The sequence below is a fragment of the Martes martes genome (assembly GCF_963455335.1).
Source record: "Martes martes genome assembly, chromosome: 18".
In the NCBI taxonomy this organism is placed as follows: Eukaryota; Metazoa; Chordata; class Mammalia; order Carnivora; family Mustelidae; genus Martes; species Martes martes.
Genome location: NC_137906.1, coordinates 31,512,721 through 31,533,771, shown reverse-complemented (window position 1 = coordinate 31,533,771; position 21,051 = coordinate 31,512,721). Strand labels below are relative to the sequence as shown.

Below are 21,051 nucleotides of genomic sequence, written 5' to 3'. Positions count from 1 at the left end.
TTTTTTTTTAGTGGGAGGATAACTTCCAATGACTGCTAAAACATTTACGGGGTTTCTTTCTTTCCCTAAAGTTGTGCCAAATCTTTGGAACGTTGATGGAGAAGTTACAGTCACGGAGCAGAAGCCAGGCGAAGTGGCGGAGGAGCTGGCGAGCTCCTACGAGAGAAAGCTCATCGAGGTAAGGCTGGCGCTGGCCCGTGTGCATTTGCTCCCAGGGTCGGCTGCCTTGGGGACGTTGCGGGAACAGGTCCAGCCTGTTACGCAGATGTTAGCAGTAGAATCAGACACTAGTCCCCTCGCACTGCCAACGAGGCAAAACACAACGAGGTAAAAACGTTAAACTTGATGAAGAAAACTAAGAGCCGGTTCTTCAGAAAAATCTTAAATTAGACACTTTTGGTGCCTATGGCAGGGAAATAGAGAAAACACAAACATGTCATGTTAAACAGAGGAAAACAAACGCACTCTTGGATTTGGAGGAGATGAAAAGCGGGAGAGGCTGCCACAAACAACTTTGATGCTGATGAAAGTACAAATATGGGTGACATGGGCTATTTCCCAGGACAGTGTTTATTTATCAAAATTAATTGACAGTGTAGCCTACTTACCTGGGGAGCATCCAGAAACGGGAAGGAAGTTATAAAAATAAAGGTGGTGCCCTGGGAGGTAGCAAACCTGAGTGGTTTCATAGCGGTTTCTAGAAAGTCTTTCAAGGTATGTACAAACAGCCTATTGCTCTTTGTACCTCCCTTAAAGCCTTCTCTGTATCTTTACGTGTATCTGTGTCTCTGTATCTTGGTTCCAGTGCACATTACTTCAAAAGAACAAAAACTGCCAAAGAGCCTAGAAAAGAAACCGTGGACCAGTCTCACTCGTGCATCAGGGCATAAAAATTCTAGCAAGGTATTGCCCAGTCAAATCCAGTTATGTATGAAAGGACCGATCCCCATGAACTAGGGATTAATTTAGGATTTCAGGGATGACTCAACGTTAGGAAATTCATCAAGTCAGCTCCGTGATAGATTAAAGGCTAAACGCCAGATAGAGATCTTGCTTGGTACCAAAGAGTCATTCGATAACATTCATCATTCGTACCTAACAAAATACTTTTTATTGAAGTAGAATTGACTCACAGCGTTGCATTACTTTTAAGCACACAACAGAGTAATTTGATATTTCCCTGACAAAAATATTCTTGATAAAGGAGAAGGGCACTCCTTTGATAGGATAACGTGGTTTTTTTTATCAGAAATCGTTAATTGCTGCCATACTCCATGGTAAAGCTAGAAGGGTCGTTTCCAGATAGGCAACTAATCGATAAAATATATATGTATACGTCGGTGTGTGTGTGTGTGTTGTGGTCACAGGCGTGGCCTTCACGACGAGTCGTGTATGTTTGTACATATACGTGCATGTAAATGTCTGCACTTGAGTGCTTTGTGAATATTCTACAGTACATTTGATGTGTGGAATCAGAAACATCCCTGCCATTGCCGTGGAGACATAGCTGACCTCAGGGTAGGTTTTAGAGGCCCTTTGCGGAGGAGCCCCCAACGCTTGTTCCTGGTTCAGCCTTACCAGCTTGCCGTCTGTTTCACTGGGTTCCTAGTGACCTCTAAAGAAGGGAGGTGAGAAACGATTTGAATTCTAACTCTAGGGAGCTCAGGGGGGGATGAGCTGGGGCCGGGTCTTAGCATGATAGGCGGATAGGGGAAGAGTGCCAAACCAGGATGGAAGGACCCGGGGACGGGCGGCGGGGGGAACTGTCCCCTCAGGGCCTGTCCTCACCCCCACGCCGAACCTCACAGGCTTACCCAGTGGGGTCATGTACCACAGTTGGCCGGTGGGGGTGTCAGGTGCTGAGTCAACATTCTGTTCTCAGAAAGCCTGTGTAGAGAGGGGAATGGGCCGTGTACCCTCAGGGTTGTGTCAGCCTGTGTCTCCCCTGGGACCTCTAGTCCCTGGAAGGCAGAGACCATGTCTTTTTTTGGCCGGGTATACTCAGCTATCATTTCTTGGCGAATGGCAAATGCTAAATAACCCTCGAGTGCAAGTATTTTTACGTTCCCCTGGGACACGGATGTCTCAGGTTTGTTGAATGGAGGAAGAGCTGATAAGCTCCCACGGCCAGGTGTTTGGTTATAAGGACTTGGTCAGGGCTGCACGTAGTTTGGAGGCTGGTGCTCATGTCCTGGGGCTCCTGTGAGCACGCTGAGCACTGGTTGGAGGGTGGGAGGGGCAGCGGTCTGCATGTAGGTTCCCCCAGCTAGAAAGCTGATGGGCTCATCAGCAACTCCGGCTCTGGAGGGCTCAAGAAGACCGTGACTCGCCCCTTGACCCACTGAGCAAAGCACCATAGTTCATTGGTTGGGTGGCAGGTCAGCTGTTTTTTGAGTTCCTGCTTTCTGCACAGGGAATGGCAAGGACAGAGGTCCCGCACAGGGAGAGTCGGCACGTTCGAGGACCAGAGAGGAGACCGCTAGGTCTGGAGCAGAGCAGGTGGGGGGAGCGGTGGCTCTGTGGCTGCTGACATTGGTGGGCCAGGTGACAGTGCCTTGGAGGCCGTGTCATGGCCATGCCACTGCCCACTTTGATCCTGACAGAGTCTCACCATCTCCCTACAGACTTAAGTGATGCAGGGAGGATGACGGCGTGATGTGAAGTGACTGTCCTATCCCCGTGCATTGGTGTTCTTGTTAGCTGTCACATCAGAGGGAATGGTGGTTGGGGTATAAGGATCTCTCCTGTTAGCCTTCTTGTCTGGTCCTCCAGGACCCTCTTTCCCAGTAGTAGAGTGGGTGGCTGTCATCGAGGAGCTAAGAGCGATGGGAACCTGAAGCAGAGGTGTTCTCCTTTGGCATTACTGCCCCAGGCTGATTTTTCACTGCTTTCTGATGGCAGAGTGAGTGGCCGGTGATCTTTCTTCTGTGACTGTTATTAGCATCTCATTATCCCGAGACCTTTGTGGAACCCTTCAGGTTGGCAGTAATCCGGCGCTTTCCAACGTTCTTTGTGAGGCTCATCTGTCATTTAGTCAATGGTTGGTTTTTACCAAGGGCTTCTAAACACATGTTGGCTGGAGTAATGAAAGCCTGTGGGAGGAAGCATTGACGCACTTCCTTCCATAGCAGAAGGGCAGAAGAAGAGGCATTGCATTTTATGTCATAGGACTATTCAAAGAACCCCAACAGTCAAATTACTCTTTTGTGATTCATCCCAATGAAGACAGAGTTCCTGAATATTCTCTAGATGCCTCTCAGAGCCCTAAAACCACCTCGTATACCTGCACACACATAGGTGGCACACGCCACACGAGTGTTCAGTGACCTGACCCCTAGACCCCTGACAGCTCAGTGCCCAGAGTCAACACTGTAAGCCATCCTGTAGTGTGGCTGGAGAGCATCGGGGACCAAGGACTGGAGGTGGAGAGATTGTTCGGGACGCCCTATTATGGTTCACTTTTGAAAACGAGAAGGAAAGAGAAGTCCTGGTGGTGGAGGTTCATCTGGCAATAGCCACTGTGATGGGGCAGCCAGCCGTCAGGTGCACACCTGTTTCCAGGCCCTGCTCTCAGGCTTCCACGTAGATCGGCTCATGTGGTGCTCAGCAGACTTTCTCAAGGAGGGTGCCGTTGCCAAATGGAGCTTTGAGAAACTGAGTAAAGTGCCCAAGATTTCTCGGCTTGGGTAGGAAGCAGGCAGGGCTGGATTTGACTCGCCCAGGCTGTCCAGCAGCATAGCACGAACCTGTATTCTGTCTGCTGGCTCTGGAAGGCCACGCTCATGGGAGAAATCAAAGGTGGACCTGGCAGAGAAGGGACCGGCTCTGGTCACGGTGGAGGGCATAGGTGCAAGGAGGAAACCCCGCAGAGAAGAGGGAGGCTGCGGCCCGGGCAGTGGGCAGCAGCGCCGGGAGGGGCACACCCCACACTCTGAGTTACAGCAGAAGGGAGCCAGTGCCCAGAGGCCGGAATGACCTGCTTCTGAAGCAAATGTCGTAGAACGCCAGGCTGGGAGCTCCTCAAGGGAACTGTAGATGATAACTTTTTAATTATCTCGGTTCCAGCATCCAGTAGGCGCTCAGTAAATATTGAACAGAAGGACCGTCTGCTGAGAGGTCCGGCTCTTCAGTGTCACGTTTACAGCGAGTGGCAGATGGGACTTGGGAAGTCCCGGACGGAGCATGCGCAGGACAGGGCACCGTAGCTCAGGGTAGAGGGCTGATGGGAGTTCGTCTGGGTTCTTCAGAGGAGGCAGGCTCTTCTAACACTCAGTCGCAGGAGGAGTTTTAGCCCGGACAGGCTGGAGAGCACCTCGAGGGACAGATGGACAGTTCCAACAACTTGAGCATGTGTTTACGGAGGACCTTCTAAGTTAGCCAGGCTTTGTCTTCCTTCCTCCTCTTTTCACGGTTCGCCCACCCCCAGGAGCAGCAGAGTTGATGCTTCCACGAGGTGAGTCACGGAAGACGGGAGTCGAAGCAGCGGTGGTCCTGAAAGGGCATTTACCTGCCTAGATTGACTTTTCTTCTTCTTTGATGACAGCGTCAGTGGTGTTTCATGGGTGGGTAGCATTAGCTCCTCATTGCCCCCAGCCTGGGCGTAGGTCACAGCGCTGGGTAAGATGCAGTGCATGTCTTGGGGAGGCTCCCAGCCCGGGGGGTAAGGCAGATGCGACTGAGCGGCGTCACACAGCAGGGCTGAAGTGCAGATGTCCAGTGAGGCCTCGTGGGCCCCTAGAGCCGTGTCCTCGCCGTTCTGCAGGGCTCAGGCCCTTTACGGGAGCTTCTAGAATACGTTCCCCCCTTTTCCTTCGGGGCTGTTAGTACTGAAGCTTGGGATTTCTGCTGTAAACTTCCCATCCGTCTTGAAGATGCAGACATCAGGGGAATTTGTTGGTCTTGAGGGTGCAGACATCAGGGGAATTTGTTGTCACCAAGGGTTTTGAAGAGAAAAGATAGCGGACGTGCTGTGAAAGACCTGCCTCTTTGAAGGACAGTTCCTTTGGTTTAGGCTCTCGGTTTTCTCCAGCAGTTGCTGTCAACAACAACGTGACGCGGGTGGCGTTTGGACTTGGATCCTGCCTCTCTTCAGCCCCGCCTTCTGCAGCCTGTGGTTGGCCGAGGACCCCTGTCCCATCTGTCCGTTGCTGCCACATGTTCTGGGGGGTGCTCCGGTCTTTAAGCCTCCATTTCTCCATTAGTAAAACGCAGCCAGAGATACGTGCTGGCCGGGTCCCGTTGAGGATTGAGTAGAAAGAATGTAGTTCAGTGCCTGTACTGGACGGGAGATATTTCTGTGCCTTCTTTTCTGCCTTCGGATTTTTTTTTTTTTTTTTTTTTGGAATGACCCCTCACCACAGCTTGCTGTCCTAGGGCGAGTAAATCCAGGTTTCTCGCCCTTCTCTGGTCCGGGGGCAAGAGTGTGCCTGAGGCCCACAGGGCTGTTAGTCCTCCCGATTGCTCTTGTGGTTCCTCTTGAGCTTGCCGGAGCTGTTCTGGTTCCAGTCCCTTCTCTGAGCCAGTTTCTCCCACTTCTGTGTTTACAGTAATTATTTTTTCTTTGTTAGGTTCTCATCTGTTTTCTTTTACTAACGTCCGAAGTGCCCTAGCTCGTAGGAAGCTTTCTATCTACATACAGTTAACCCTTGAACAAAATGGGCTTGAACTGAGTGGGTCCACTCACGGGGATTTTTTTGATAAATACAGTATCGTACTGTATTTTTCTGCACACTTTTTCTTTAGATGACTTTAAGTATACAGCACATACAACGTACACAATGTGTTTAGCTGACTCTATTCTTGATGAGGCTTCTGGTCAACAGTAGGCCATCAGGTTTTGGGGGAGTCAGAAGTCACCTGCAGATTTTGGATGGTGCAGAGGTTGTACCCCAAAGCTCCTCATTGTTCAAGGGTCAAGTGTGTGTGTGAGCGGGGGCGGGGGAGGGGAGACAGACTATGAACAGTAGATGATATCATTTCCCCATCCGGCCTCCGCGTACCGGGGCTCCTTTACACCTGCCTTCTTTGTACCTAAGTTTTGATCTACAGCTGCACGTCCGCGCTGTTGAGTCACCCGGGGGCCCCGTGTTGTAGTACTGCCAGTCCATCCTCTGCAAACAGATCTGTGCTTCCTCCCATGTGCCCGGACTCGGCGAGCTGTTGATTGATTTTTCAAATTACAGGATACTTATCATTTACTGTATGAGTGTAGTTAGTCCCTGAATTTTTGCTCATGGGTGAAATAAATGGTATATTAGCAACATTTATTCTCATTATAATGGCAGGTTACTATTAATGGGAAAGTAAGCTCAAGCTGGTAAGGAACACATTCGTAATCACATGCTGCAGATAACTGTGAATGTGATCATCATTTCAATAAAATGTAAAAGGTCCTGAGGCAGCCGGGACCTTGGGAGTGGTAATACCAGCAGCGCTTGCTTCATAAATTGGCGCCAGTGGCATCCATCGTGCCTGATATATCAGAGTCATCTTTATACAAAAGAAAGATGAGCTTTTGAATAAAGTATTGGATTCCATGTAAGGACTCAGGCTAAAGAACTCTGAGTTGAGATCTACATTAAACTGATGCTCAGAATGAAAAGTGTGGTGTGACTTTGTTTTCAGTATTTTAGTCACAAGGTGCTGAGTGATGGAGACCAGGCTCTCACCTCCTTGGGCAGGGGTTGGGCGGGTAGAGAAGTTTTCTCATGAACCAAAACAGTTGAAGTGCTTGTTAGATATGAGTGAAAACTGGTGAGGAGTTGGGGTAGGTGTAATTCTCACTAAAGTATGAACAACTAACAAGACTAAACCTCCAAGGAATTCTTAAAATCTTCTTATGGAAAAGTCAAAACATGTACAAAGCCAGAACAGTCTCATGAGCCTCTGTACTTATTCTTTTTTTTTTTAAACATTTTATTTATTTATTTGACACAGAGAGATCACAAGTAGGCAGAGAGGCAGGCAGAGAGGCGGGGGGAGCAGGCTCCCGGCCGAGCAGAGAGCCTGATGTGGGGCTTGATCCCAGGACCCTGAGACCATGACTCGAGCCAAAGGCAGAGGCTTTAACCCTCTGAACCACCCAGGAGTCCCGAGCCTCTGTGCTCCTTACGTGGCTTCAACAGTTAGACGTAACCGCTGACCATTCTTCCTTCATTGTGATCCCAGTCTACTCCACAGTCTCTCATGGTATTTTGAAGCAAACCCAATTTCATTCCAAAGTATTTCAGAATATACTTGTAAAAGCTAAGAGCTCTTAAACAAACAAACAGACCCACACAGTCCCATTGAAAAGTCTTATAAAGGAGGCCTCTGCCAGTCCTGGTGAATCTCAAATGGAAATATCAGTAAAGGGACTTCTTTGAATAGGACACCTTTTAGGGGGCCTCTTGCTTTTATAGATCCCCTTCTCAGGGGAGAAGGAAACTTAGCCTCTAGGTAATGCCAGGTGGTCCTGCCCAGCCTGTTTCTTCTTCTCTATTCTGCCCTTGACATGGCTAGTACGGTGCTCATAGTTGGTTTTAGCCATAGCTGTGTCACCAACGCAGCTGCCCTGGCCCTTGGGGGTTGAGGAATTTGAAGATGAGGGAGTGACCATGGCTCGCAAGTTTTCGCTGGTGCCATGTGTTTCCAGGCCTCCAGTGTGCTGTAGCTGATAAGTGAACTCCCTGCCTCATGATGCTTTCGGGAGAGTCAGGCTGTCTCCCACAGGCGGCTCCATCAGTGTTTTTTTAGTATATGTGCTGCCGAAGCGAGCACACATCAGTGTTTTTTTAAAAGGATGTTTTTACTGTGGACACTTGAAATATACGTGAGAGTAGACAGAGCAACATACGAGCTTCCATGAACCCATCACCCAAAATTGTTGTGAATCAGGGCCAGTCTTGCTTTATCCGAACATCTTTCTGCTTTCCCAGCTTCTCATAGTCTTGGAAGCCAATCCAAATCATGACCTGATTTCATCCCAAAGTATTTGGGGAGGTATCTCAAATGAAACATAAGGGCCCTTTATTTTTTAAAAGGAAAACAGTCTATAATATCGCTATCTTACCTACAAGCCAGTGATAAGTTCTTGATATCATCAAGTATCTGCTGAGTGTTCACATTTCCAGGCCAGATGGATTTAAAAAAAAAAAAAAAGATTTTATTTATTTATTTGACAGAGATCACAAGTAGGCAGAGAGGCAGGCAGGGGCGGGGGTGGGGTGGGGGTAGCAAGCTTCCTGCTGAGCAGAGAGCCGGATGCAGGGCACGATCCCAGGACCCTGAGATCATGACCTGAGGCAAAGGCAGAGGCTTAACCCACTGAGCCACCCAGGCGCCCCTCCAGATGGATGTTTGAGTGAGGTCCACCTGGGGTCTGTCCACACACTGTGATTGGTTCACACATCCCTGCAGTCTCAATCTACAGGTGTCCCACCTGTATCTTCCCGGCCCCTTTCCTTCTTCACTTATAATTCATTAGTTGCAGAAACTGGAGAATTTCTCCCATCAGTGTTTTTTGAGGGCTTATAATGTACCTTGATTTTTCAAATTACAGGATATTTATCATTTACTGTATGAGTGTGGTTATTCCGGGAATTTTTGCTCATGGGTAAAATAAATGGCGTATTAGCAACATTCATTCTCATTATGATGGCAGCTTACTATTACTGGGAAGTAAGTTCCAGCACAAAGCTCGCGCAAACCCTCTGTGAGCTGTCCGGCTTTTGGTGACATTTTGGTACAGAAGAACAACCGGCAAACGGTGATGATGGCGGTGACGGCAGTTAGCATGCATTTTGGGCTTACGCTTGTTTCTAGGCTGTGTGCTGATGGGTCATCTCGTGTGTGGGGCGTCCTTAGAGACGAGAGCGCTGGAGGCGTAGAACACCCTCTCCGAGGCACAGGGCTTGCGTGCATAGAGCTAGCGTGCGACCCTGGCCGTCGGACTCCCCACATGCTTGCTGTGACGTGTGATTCGTGCCCGTCACGTGGCTCCAGTCTGCTCCTGTGTGGCCCGGGTGTGACCTGGTGCAACGACGGAGTTCCACTTGTCTCAGCACCGCTTCTCGCCCGCAGATCTTCCTTCCTCCCTCCGTCTCCCTGGCCTTCTGGCCACACTTTGCTCTGGCAGGGGCATGTCCAGCCACAGGTGACACCGGTGTCCCCGTGTGGCCTGCACCTGCTCCGGACTCGTTAGCGGCTGTCCTTGCCCGTCGTCTCACCTCTCTGGCAGACCGCTGGGTCTCGCGTTCCTATTTCATGGTGGGGCTGCTACCCTCTGGCGATGGCGCTGTGGGCCCTGCTGTGGGTTCAGCGTTTCCACCTTGCGTGTTCCCGTCGTCTCCCACCTGTGTTCAAGCCTCCTTCCCACTTGTGTGTCTGCTCGGGGGGCCTGGAAGACCAGACGACCAACAGACGGACCTCCGTAAACATCAAGGAGAATGATCCGCTAGTCCTTTCTGGGCTGTGGAGAAAAACCGTAGTAATTAGGGCGGCTGGTTTTTAGCTTTTCAGACCCAAGCTCTTTGGGGCCTCTTTTGTATTCGCTTTTCTCTTCAGAAGTGGGAAGTGGCTTCTTGGGTCTCAGGAAGAATATTCCCGTCTCCGGAGCGGTGGGTGTGGGAGGTGCTGTCCTGTCGGGGCTGGGCTCAGTGTTGAGAATACGCCAGGTGAAGGCCCAGCAGTGTCCCAGCCCACCCAGAACGAGGAGGAGGTGTCACTAGTCGACGGAGCCATAGCAGCGGGGGGGGGGGGGGGTAAGGGGTAGGAGTTGAGACCGGGAGGAGGGAGGCGTTGACTTTAATGCTTGTGGACGGCGTGGGGAAACAGGCCATTTTCCTGCATAGAACTCGAATGGCTCACCTTTGCATTTAGGTTCACGGAAACGTGATACATTTTTTTGTATGTTGACGTGAGACACTGCGCGTTCTCACTCTCCGTCTCCCTCTTCAGACACAGGTCTCACCTCCCTCCCGGTTCGTGGCCAGGCCCAGATGCACATGTTCTCCCAGGCCCCCCGTGGGCTGGTCTTTCCGTGGGTCCATGTGCTTTCTCCATCTTCCCTCCCCGTTTTCCCCGGCTGCTGCCTTTGATCCTTGAGATGTGCCCCCACGAACTTTCCCTGGGCACCCTGCTGCCCTGCTGAAGGCCGGGTTCGGTTCCCCGGGTGGCTTATTGCAGCCCGTGTCCCCTCTCCTCATCCCTTCAGTGCCATGTCGTGTGCCGCCTGGTCTGTCCATGTCTTTGTTGCCCTCGTTCCTCCTCGTTTGTTCTCGGTCGTCATCCTGGCGTGTGCCGCGATCCCTGCCACCTTAGCGCACCAAGGAACCTTTGGGCTGCAGGTGGCGGCATCTCTGCCGCGCGTTAATCGGGCCTGTGTCACTGCTCTCTTCTGGGACCGAAAGGATAGAGGCATTCCTCTGTCTCCCTTAGGGTGGGGTCGGGACCCTGTGACTGCTGCTGGCCGCTGGGCTGTCAGCAGACGTGATGAGTGTCATCTGAGAAGAGGTGGTGTGAATTTTCTTCTTGTTTCTCCTGCCGTGGTGACCTTGGAAGCAGGTGACCAGAGATGCATATTCTGTGTGGCCTAGCCGTAGGATGACACGAGCCAGGGTCCCTGAGTCCGGGCTTGGAGGGTGCTGCCGTGTCGTCCTGCTGGGGCCACTGTAGGCTGGGTGACAGCAGGAGCAGACAGAGATGTGTTCAGTCCCTGAGCTGTCAGGGTTTGCCTGTTAACTGCATCAGAGCCCTGTATACCCGGACTGTTCCCCGGAGAAGTCCTTTATCGGAGGGATAGTCTGGCTTTAGGTGTACCTGAATCGTGGGCTGTGAGCATGTTACCAGGCTCCTGTTAGACTCTCCGGCCCCTTCTTCTACCATTTCTCGGTTGACAGCATTTTCCTTGCCTCTGCTGCCCTCTGCCCCCGTCACACGAGGCTGTGATAACCCCTGGATAAATGTTCTTCTGCCCCGTCCACATTCGGAGCACGAAGCACGAGAGTCTGTTTCCATTCTCTGCAAGAGCCTTGAGCTGACTCCGAGACAGCCGGCTTAGATCCCAGTCTCCCTTTCCAGCCAGCCGTCGGGTCTCGTTCATGCACTAGGCTGAGGGAGGGGCCCTGTTCACACGTGGAGAATGAAGGAGGGTTGGTGGGGGGCAAATGAACACCAAGATCATCGCTAGACAGGAAATGGGTGCCGGAGAGGCCATGCCAGTACCTACGTCAGTGTCGAGTGAGGGTTTGTGTGAACATGTGAGAGAGCGAATGACTGAATGCGGGTGAGTGGATGTGGGGTTGAGCAGACCCTGGCTCTTCCCCTAAGGGGCTTGCAGCCTGTGAAGGGGGTGAGACAGTAATTTCTAGCAGCAAGGGGTCAGTGAGCCTGAGACGTAACACGGAGAAGAGGGGGCGAGCTGTGAGATCCGCTGGTAGAGGGGATGTGGTTTTCATATCCTGGGGAGGGCACTCCACAGCTCTTCATTTCTAAGCTGGGTTTTAAAGGCAGAGCAGGGATTTGCCAGAGAGCCAGAGAGAGGAAGGGCAGCCCAGGGCCATCTGAAAAGCCGGTACAGAGGTCTGAGCGGGTTGCGAGGAGGACACGGAGTAGCAGGTGATGGGGGCAGAAACAGAGCATGGGCAGAGTTTCTGTACCAGCACTAGCCATTGGTCGCGCCTGTTAGAGTCGTTCTCCGTTCAGTTGCTACAGTGAATGTTTCTTTTCTTTTTTTAAAAAAGATTTTATTTACTTATGTAACAGACAGACACAGCGAGAAAGGGAACACAAGCAGGGGGAGTGGGAGATGAGGCAGCAGGCTCCCTGCTGAGCAGGGAGCCCAATGTGGGGCTCGATCCCAGGACTCTGGGATCATAACCTGAGCTGAAGGCAGACACTTAATGACTGAGCCACCCAGGCACCCCGAATGTTTATTTTTCTAAAGTGGTATGATTGGAAAATGTTCTTTTTTCTTGGCCTTCTCCGGTCTGCTTCCCCCGACACAGGTGTCCATGGGCTGCCATGCCTCCCACCCCTTGGCCACTCTTGGCCCTTGGATAAAAGCACCTTATGAAGCCCAACCAGCCATTTCTGACCTGTTCAGGAAGATGGTAGTTTTATGGGTCAAGTCAGTGCTGTCTGAGACTTCAGTTTCATAAAAACACCCTGCCATTTGGTCCTAAGGGACGCGACGCCTAAGACTCCTAGCTTGAACAGTGATAGCGGTCTGGCTCGGTGGCAGTAACTGGGAAACATTTTGTGAAAAGTGTTGCCTCAGGGCGCCCTCTCATTTTAGAAGCAGGACTCAGCTTCTGATGGCTTGATGTTCTTGTTTGTTTAAAGCAGCTAAAACTGTGTATCACCCGCTTGCCGTCTCCCCCTGAGAGGCTGACACAGCCCCGTGACTCTGGTGATAGGTTTGCAAAAGCTAGAGGTCTGGCCATCTTCATTTGTGTGTAAGAAGTGCTGCTAACGTTCATCTGAGCACTTTCCTATGTGGAATAAGTGGAGATTTTCCCCAAAGTGGCTCACTTACCTAAAAATGGAGGAGTAAATGAAAGAAAGATTAAATACAAATGAATACAATTGCTACCACTGAATAAACTCCTTTCAGTGTGTCAAAAACTGGACTGGGACATCACACATATCCTCTCATTTAACCAGTAAGCAACAGGTCAGGAAACAGGCTCAGAAAGGTTGAGCAGACCGTCCTGAGTCACACCACTTGGGAAGTGGCAGAACTGACATTTTCACTCCATTCCAAGGCCAGTGGGGCTGTGATCACCCAACCTCACCATTCAGACAGAGTCTTTATGTACGAAGGTATCCCTGGAATTTGATGGCCCTTGTTGGAGGCTTAGCTGGCCGTTTGTTTCCTGACACATTTTATGACTGTCTTCTAGTGGAATCCTTTCCTGAAACTTGAAATAGACCCGAAATTAGACTGGGAGTGGCTTTGAGGTTTGCTGGCCGCTTCTTGCTCATTACAGTGCAAATTAATCAAATGAATTATGTAGCTCAGCTAATAACTTGCTTTGATCCAATAGCTCTGTAGAAAGAACGCGTTGAACATTTTTATTTAATCCACTTTGGGGGCATAGTTGAGTGGATTAAAAAAAATAAAAGCACGAAGAATCCTTTTATCCATTAATTTTGAGCCTTTCTGTTTTTCTGGGCGGGTGTCTTCCTTCATAATTGTTAAGATCTTTGTCAGGCTGGCTGGCTTGCGTGTGTTCAGTGTCCATACTGTGCTGGGTGTTTTCCTGAGCACTTGGTCTCATTCGACTCTTAGAGTCGCTTGCTGTGATGATAATACTCTTAACCACATTTTCCAGAGTAGGAAACTGAGGCGTGGTGAAATGACTCATGTTTGAGGTCCAATGTGTATACTTGGTGGTAGAGTTGGGACTTAAATTCCAGACCTGAAGCTTGTAACCAGACCCTACTGGAAGCAGTCCTTCCTAAATGTTCATTACAAGTGATGGTGGAGGTGGTCTGTCCCTGGGTTGGCCAGAGTGTGAGGATTCCAACATGGCCTTATATGTGTGCCTTGGCCCTTTTACCTATAGCCTCTGGGAGCCTTGGCTGTCCTCATCTATGGCCCGGGAATCATCATGTCTGATGTGTTGCATTTACACCTTGAATGAGGAATGATGGGCATCGCTTCTTGCTGGTCCTCTTTTCCGTGGGTGGCGAGAAGGAGACTGGTCTCATTTACCTGCTGGGGGATTGACAATGTCCCTCCTGAGTTGAACAGCCTTGAGCCCCACCAGTCAGGGAGTAGCTGTGAGTCTAGTCTTCTCGGGCCTGTCTCTACTGATGGGCTGAGAATGACCCGTGTGCTTACTCAGGGACCGTGAGCTGTTGCTGGTTTCCGAGGATGCACCCATCCCCCTGAGGCCAGGGACATCCCCAGGGCTCACCTCTCCGCAGTCTGTGCAGGATCTGGGTGGCTGTGGGCTCCTGCTGCAGCCACTGCATGGCAGAAAGCCTCATCTCTGCACCCTGAGAGCTGGTCCTGGCTTCCCGCCCCGTCCTCTTCTTGGACGTCATGGCTGGTCTCCAGGCTGACTCCTCCCTCCAACCCAGCTTGCCATCTCATAGCTGAAGGCCCCTTGTTCCAGCCCTGGCACTGCTCTGCGGCTCTCTGGGTCTTCAAATCCAGGCCCAGTGCAGGCGGAATCCCCTGGAGAAGACGTCTCTCCGTTCCCCCCTCCTTGGTGCTCCACTTCTCCTGTCCGGACATTGATGGACGAGGATGAAGAGTGGTGGGGTCTCTAGTTCCCTTCAGGGAGATCCCCAGCCACACAGGGCCACCTGCTTCTCTTCCCTCACTGTTCCCTGTTATAGCTTCCCCAGAGGCTGTGTTTTTCAGAGCCCTCTCCAGGCTTGCTCCGGGACAGGCTGCCCAGATCCCCGGCCACTCCTCCTCTTCCTACCGACCTCAGCGTGTTCGCGTGCCGAGCTGCCCGGCACTTGCTGTGTTCTGCTTTGGCCCCAGCAGCTCTGTCTCACAGCTTCTCCAGGGGCTGATGTCACCTGTGAGGTCACGAAGGTAAAGGTTACCCGTGGTGTGGGCACAGCGAGGAGCCGAGTGGGCCCTGCCTGCTGCCTTCCTCTGTGTGAGGCACACGCTCCGTTTCCAGGGCGGCCGACTGCGCTCGGCCCGGGCGGACTGTCAGCCCTTTTTGCACAGTGACAAGTCCTTTTTAAAAGTCTTTTTTCCCCCTTCCCAGAGCCTTCAGAATGCCCCCCGTTCACTTACTTCCCTGGGCCACGTACTCAACTCCGTGGCCCGCTTTGCATGAACAATGATACTTGAGCAAAGGAGATTGAAACTGGGTTTTGTTGTGTTTTTTTTTTTTTTTTTCTCCCCCCTCCCACCTTCTCGGGTGGTTTAGAAAATGGGTTTTTAACAGCCTGGAGGAGGGAGATCAGTCTGAGAGAAACTTGGACTTTTTTCCTACAAGGAACAACTTCTAGGCACCAGCTCTTTGATTTCCACGTGCCCGAGATGAATGCTTCCAAAAAGCGGCCTTTAAAATTCATTTCTCCTCCTCTAAATGGGATGCGTTTGGTGGGAGCGGCCCCGTTGCTACCATGTAATATGTAGAAATTATTTTCCCTTTGCGAGGAAAACCACATTTAAACGCTGAAACATTACTTTTTTGTTTTCTTGAAAGATCTTCTCTGCCTTTGGTAGGAAAAGCTTTTAAAATTAATGGAAAATTCCTCCATCCATTTGCTGGAGCTCAGGAGGAGAGCAAGATACCGGCTTCTCTGTAAGTAACAACTGCCTTGAGCATTTGAGGTTTGAGCTGCCTCAGCGGGATGTATTTTAAAGCAAGGTGGTGGTCCATTTGGGTGAAAGTGATAAAACTGAGTGGGTTAAATTGGCTGTCAGCCGTTAAAATGTCAGCTTGCTTCTGAAACTTGGTGCCAGTAGCCTTTATGGATGCAGGGAAAACAATGTCAGGTGTCCACAATTTTTTTTTTTTTAACCCATCAGAATTAGAACTCTGTGTATGTTTGTAGCACTTGACAATTTCTAGATCATGGGTCTGTACGCCTTTTCAGTAAAGGGCCAGATGAGAAGTATTTTAGGCATCACAGGCTACATGGTCTCTCTTGCACCTTCTCAGCCCCGCACAGAGGCACCCCAGGGCAGCCCTACAGGGTGTGTGAGCAGGTGGGTGTGGCTGGGCCGGTGAAGCTTGATTTAGGAAGTCAGGTGGCAGGGTGCTGGTCCCTGATCTAGAAGGTTCTGCTCCTTCACGGTGGTGGGGCTGTCGTGCTGTGGAGCTCATGTGTTAGCATTGCCTACCGTCATGGGTCAGGCAGTGGGCATATTTAATGCTCTTAAATGCTTGAAGGAAGGGGGTGGTTATTGCCACTTTACAGAGGAGTAAAGGGAGGTTCATCAGTGTTCTAATAAAACTTAATGAGCGCCACGAAAAAGTAAAAATCTACTAGTGCAGTTCAGAGACCTACTCTTGGAGATGTCGTGCATGGACCCTGTAATTTTCCATTGGTGTGGATTGTGTTGTCTGCTCTGCAGTCATTCTGGGACCTTTCCGTCAGGTGTAGTACCTTTGGCCCAGTATAGTAGACTGTCTTGGAGACACTCAGGGTGAACACATTTTGAAAGGCCTCCCACCATTTTCTTAAAAAGTGTTTCTCGTTGGAGAGGATCTGTTTTGGGCTCTGAAGGAGAAAAGCCATCACAAATGAAGGGTAATTTGATCAGTCCCATTTTCACGTCACCAGAAGAGAAATAACGTTATCATTGGGGGGAAAAACCCACAGATGAGTAAAACTTAAGAAAAAGATAATCTATTTGCGGTTCATCTCAGAGATAGTCACTGAAAACACTTGGGGGTTCGTTATGACAACATTTTATTTCCATGTATAGATATAGTTACCTGTACCCATGTATAGATCTATAAATAGAGGAATTCTCGGTCACATAATACACTTATTTTTGACTGGAATATATTGAATTTTTCATACTTGGAATCCTACTCTCTGCAGAGTTGTATCACTTTAACATTGAAATCAGATCCCCTCTCCGGAGGCGTTGGCAGCAGTCGGTGTATTAATAGTGTCATTTCTGAGCACATAATGTGACCCCGTAACAGCCTGTCAGACTTCCTTCCAGCTCATTTGGCTTTGAAAGGGTGCTAGGGTCTGTCCTGGGTCAGTTGCACATATGTCTTCCCTCTGGGTTTGTGGGAATGAGTATAAGGTCAGACTTTCTGCTGTCCAAAAGTCTTCAAAAGCTCATTCTTAAGAAGTGGTATTCACCAACCCTGCCCGAAGGTCGTATGGTCTATCCACGTGAGACCCTTTCGTCCTTGAGTTAAGCTAGATCATGGGCAGGAGCAAACGGGGTCTGAATAGCTTTACTGCTTAGAGGATTGTCTCACAGTTCACCAAGGAGCTTTCCGCTGCGCTGAAGGCCACAGGCCCGCAGCTGACAGCGTCCAGCCCTTAGAGAGTCAGTCTACATAATGTTCTTTTTTGATTGGAAGTAGTTCGTCCATTACTAAAACCTAGATTTTAGCCCCATCCTAAAGAAGCACTTGCCCACACGCACTAGGAAAGACACATACGGCCATGTCCCTTGTATTGCTTAAAATGGCAAGATGTTCAATGCAACTCAAATATCCATCAAGAGGATAAATTTAGAAAGAAATGAAATGTGGCCTAGAAATCAATGTAGCAGTGAAAATGGGTGATCGTCAGCTATGTACCTCATGAAAGTGGGTTTCCTGAATATTAGTGGCCTGAAGAAAGCAAGTTGCTGCAGAGCATGTTTCTAGAAAGATGAGAAAAGTGTAGAATGGAACAGGATATAGGTTAGGAATTCACACTTTGGGGTAAACTGTACAGAAAACCAAAGGGAGGACACATTTAAAATCAGGGCACGGATAACGGGAAGAGGGTTTCCCAAGTACCAGAAGGTTCTGGATCTTAAGTGATACAAGCGGGGAGTTGCTACACTGGTGTCTGCTTTATTACAGGGCCTATTTCCTAGAGCTCTGTGTTCTCGTTCACTGGAAAACTGGATTCTCTGGAAGCTGGGAGCCCGTATTCCCACACGGTGGCAGTCGGCTGGAGTGGACTTAGACCTTCCTGTTTCAGATGCTACACAGACTTCCCAGCGGGGAGTCCCTAACTCCCTGCTGTCCCTACTATTCCCCTGGCTCAGTGTCCCTGGCCTGTTTTCGGTGGCACTTGAATTTTAATCTGTGTCCTTGTTTCGGTGTTCAGAGAATACAGTCTGCTGAAAGTCATCATTTTTTCTGCAGCTTGTGGAGAAGGATGTGGTGGGTCGCTCACATTGTGTGTAATTCTATGGCACAGAAATAGCTCTTGGTAGAGGGTACCAGGAATGATTTTCTTGCCTAAGTCGTCTGTTCTTCTGGGTGCTATGAATGTCGTCACTGATGATATTTCCTTCTTTGCCTTGGCTTCTAGGAAGCTCAGAGGCACATGTGGGCTCATCCCTAGATAAACTGGAAGGGTTGAGGCATGTTTTCGATTCTAACCTCACTATTGACTTCGTCTGTCTTCCTGCCTCCTTTATCTCCTCACTTAATGTAAAATTATGATTCCATAATATGCCTGTTCATAAGTGGCCATAGTCTTTTTTGGGGGGGGAAGGGATATAAATAATAAATTCTCACTTAGAATGTCGGCAGAATATGGGTTTGTGAGAACATTCTGGAAATCCGAGCTTTATCCCGAATGTTTTATTCACAAAGCTGCCTTGATGATCTAGTTCAGCCGTGTGGGTTACTAATTTTCCACGAATGAGAATATAATTAAAATACACTTAACGCTAAAATGCAACTGAACATAATTTGATCTCTGATAATTTAGAAGGCAGTTAAGGAACTTGCCTCGCCTCAAGGCCATAATTACAAACATCCATTATCATAGTGTGACACTACCAAAAAAAAAAAAACCTGGCTATTTCAGCTTTCTGATTATTGGAAATCTTTCGGCACTAGAGTTGAGAGTCCGCGTGTGGTGTATGTGCAGGTCTTTTGAACGCCCACCTCGGGAGAGTTCCTATGTGATTTCATGCCAATGAGCATTAGAAAAGGGGAGGCACGTGGATCACAGTGGAAAGGGTTCAGTTCTCCACTCATACTAGGTAGTGCCTCCCTGAGTGCTGGGAAAAATCCTTGCCTTTCGGTTGGGTGCAATATTTGAGAACATAAATCGGTGTATGGGTCAGAAGTGATGAGTGCCTTGGCGGCACAGGTTGCTGTCCTACCTGACCATGAAAGGAGTCACTGTTGGAAAGTAGCACGTCCACTGGGAGGCAGAGTATGGATGGGTTGTGGGTGTGGAAGGATCTACGAAGGCCTGAAACAACCTGGTTTGTTTAAGGGGCTTGCCTCTTCTTTCCTCTTTATCCTCATGGTGACAAGGGGGTGGTGGAGGGGTTAGTGCTGGGGAGGGGGTGGGGAGGGCCATGGGGAGGCTGGCGTCAGCCTTGTTTGGGTACTGCTGGGCCAGGCACTGGGCTGCGCGCTCCACACTTACTGTCCCATTCAGTTCCCATAGTGACCCTGTGAGGTTACATATTTTTTGTAGTCTCCATTTTGGAGGCAAGGAAGCCAAGTCCATTCCTTGGGAGGTGGGAGTGACCAGGAGGTGGCCAGGGGCTCATTTCCTCTTCTCCTTCGGATGGTCACTCAGGTATCCACGACTCAGAGGGCCCCTCTTGGAATGCCCTGGTGTTGCCTCGGCTTTACAGAGGTCACAGTGACATATGTAGACCATGGGTCTGGGTCAGAGGCCTATAGTGTGATGATTTGCTGCACGTGTATATCTTGCAACAGCCAACACAATAAGGTTAGTTCACACCTCCCTCCCTTTGCATAATTACTGGGTGGGGGGCTGGGGGGGTACTTTTAAGATGGATTCACCTAACACCTCTCAGGTAATACAGTGTCTTAATCAGAGTCTCCGTTCTGTCCATCGGTCCTGAGAACTCCTCTTACAGCTAGATGTGTGTATGCTTGGGTTAGCTTGTCCCCATAACCCGCGCCCCCGGCAGCCTTTCCTTCTGGTTTCGTTGAGTTCGGCTCTTTGAGATTCCACAGAGAAGTGAGACCGGGTGGTCTTCTGCTGTCTGACTCATTTCACTTAGCGTAACGTGCGCAAGGTAGATCTGTGTCATCCCACGTGGCAGGGTATCCTTCTTTCTCGGACCACCCTGTTTAAACCTGCTTCCCTCTCCACCACAGACAGCTGTTCCTCTCTTACCCCTGCTTTGCTTTCTTCCATAGCCTCTATCTTCTGGCTTACTCTCGCTCTTCCCTCTTCCGCTGTGTTTTCCCCCTGGAATGTGAACTGGTCTCTCCTGTCCCCTGCCATGTGCCCAGGGCCTTAAGGAGCACCCTCGTGCAGAGGGGCTGATGCTTGCCGCAGACCTCTTGTTTCCCCCACCTCCTCGTGGGAAGCTGGGCACACTGTTGCAAAGACACTTCTTTAAGAGGACTCAGACACATCTGGGTTTTTTCTGAAAGCTTAATTTCAAAATGCTGGCAGCCGATATTAATTGTAAGTACCCAGGGAGCCTGACAGAATCCATTTGCTTGCTGAATTTGACTTACAGGCTGCCCGCTTGCCCCTGTCTGTCAGTCTGGGAGAGGCACCTGCTGCCTGGAGGCAGGGCTACCTGGACAGGGTCTGTGGGCAGCGCTGTGACATCAGGACTGGATTGGGGGCAAGGAGGCTGGGGCAGTAACCCCACCCTTAGTGGCAGGGCTCCCGACAGCACCATGCGGAGGGCCTCGGGACCTGGACATTTTTGTTACCACTGACCTGGTGACTTTGGCAGGTCCCTCCCCTTTTCCAGGTGTGTCTTACCGTCTGCAGAAAGAGGAGTGGTGCAGAGCCCAGCTAAGTCACAGCCGGGGCTTAGCCAGAGAAGACAGCAGTACTGATCCTGTCTGTGTTTATAATTCGGCTGTTTTATTCATTAGAGATTTTTTTGCATTAATTTTTGTTCTTCAGAATATTGCATTAACACATTATTTGTCATGATGAGCAAGGTTTTCGGCACCCCCTTAAGTTTCGCACCTGGCCCCTGCTCACCCCGTCCCACCCCAAAAAGCCAAAGCAGATTGCTTTTGACGTTGGGGCCCATCTGGGCTCTGAAACCTTGGACACAGTACAATTACGGTTTTCTAATTATGGCCCTCGTGGCTTTCGAGAGGAAGAGACAGCGTTTCCACCTAGAATTCTGTTCACTCGCTTGTTCTGTGACGTGGTGAAGCCGGGTACCAACGAGCCTTTCTAACTGTCCCGATTTATGGTCGGCCTTGAAATACGTTTTGTGATTTGTTGAAAGAGCCAAATCTTCGTTCGGGGAATTAGATTATTATGGAGCGTTGGCAATCTTTGTCCTGTCCTGGCAAAGGCTGAGTGTGTGAATATATTTGAAGGCATATTTCGCCGCCTTTACAACCATGTTCCTTTCAGCCGAAATTGAAGGCACCTTCTGTTTAATGATGATTGCTCCGAGTTAGCCCACTGCCAATGGCAGAGCTC

At 49.9% G+C, this 21,051-nt stretch overlaps 1 protein-coding gene across 2 annotated transcripts in view; it reads left to right on the top strand.

Annotated features, from left to right (window-relative positions):
- The window catches only part of SNX29 (sorting nexin 29), a 476,114-nt gene that overhangs the window by 245,036 nt on the left and 210,027 nt on the right, over positions 1-21,051 (top strand). For both annotated transcript variants that reach the window (XM_080829802.1, XM_080829803.1), the window contains exon 15: positions 72-178. In XM_080829802.1, coding sequence (XP_080685928.1) covers positions 72-178 — 107 coding nt within the window. The remainder of the gene's footprint in view (positions 1-71; positions 179-21,051) is intronic.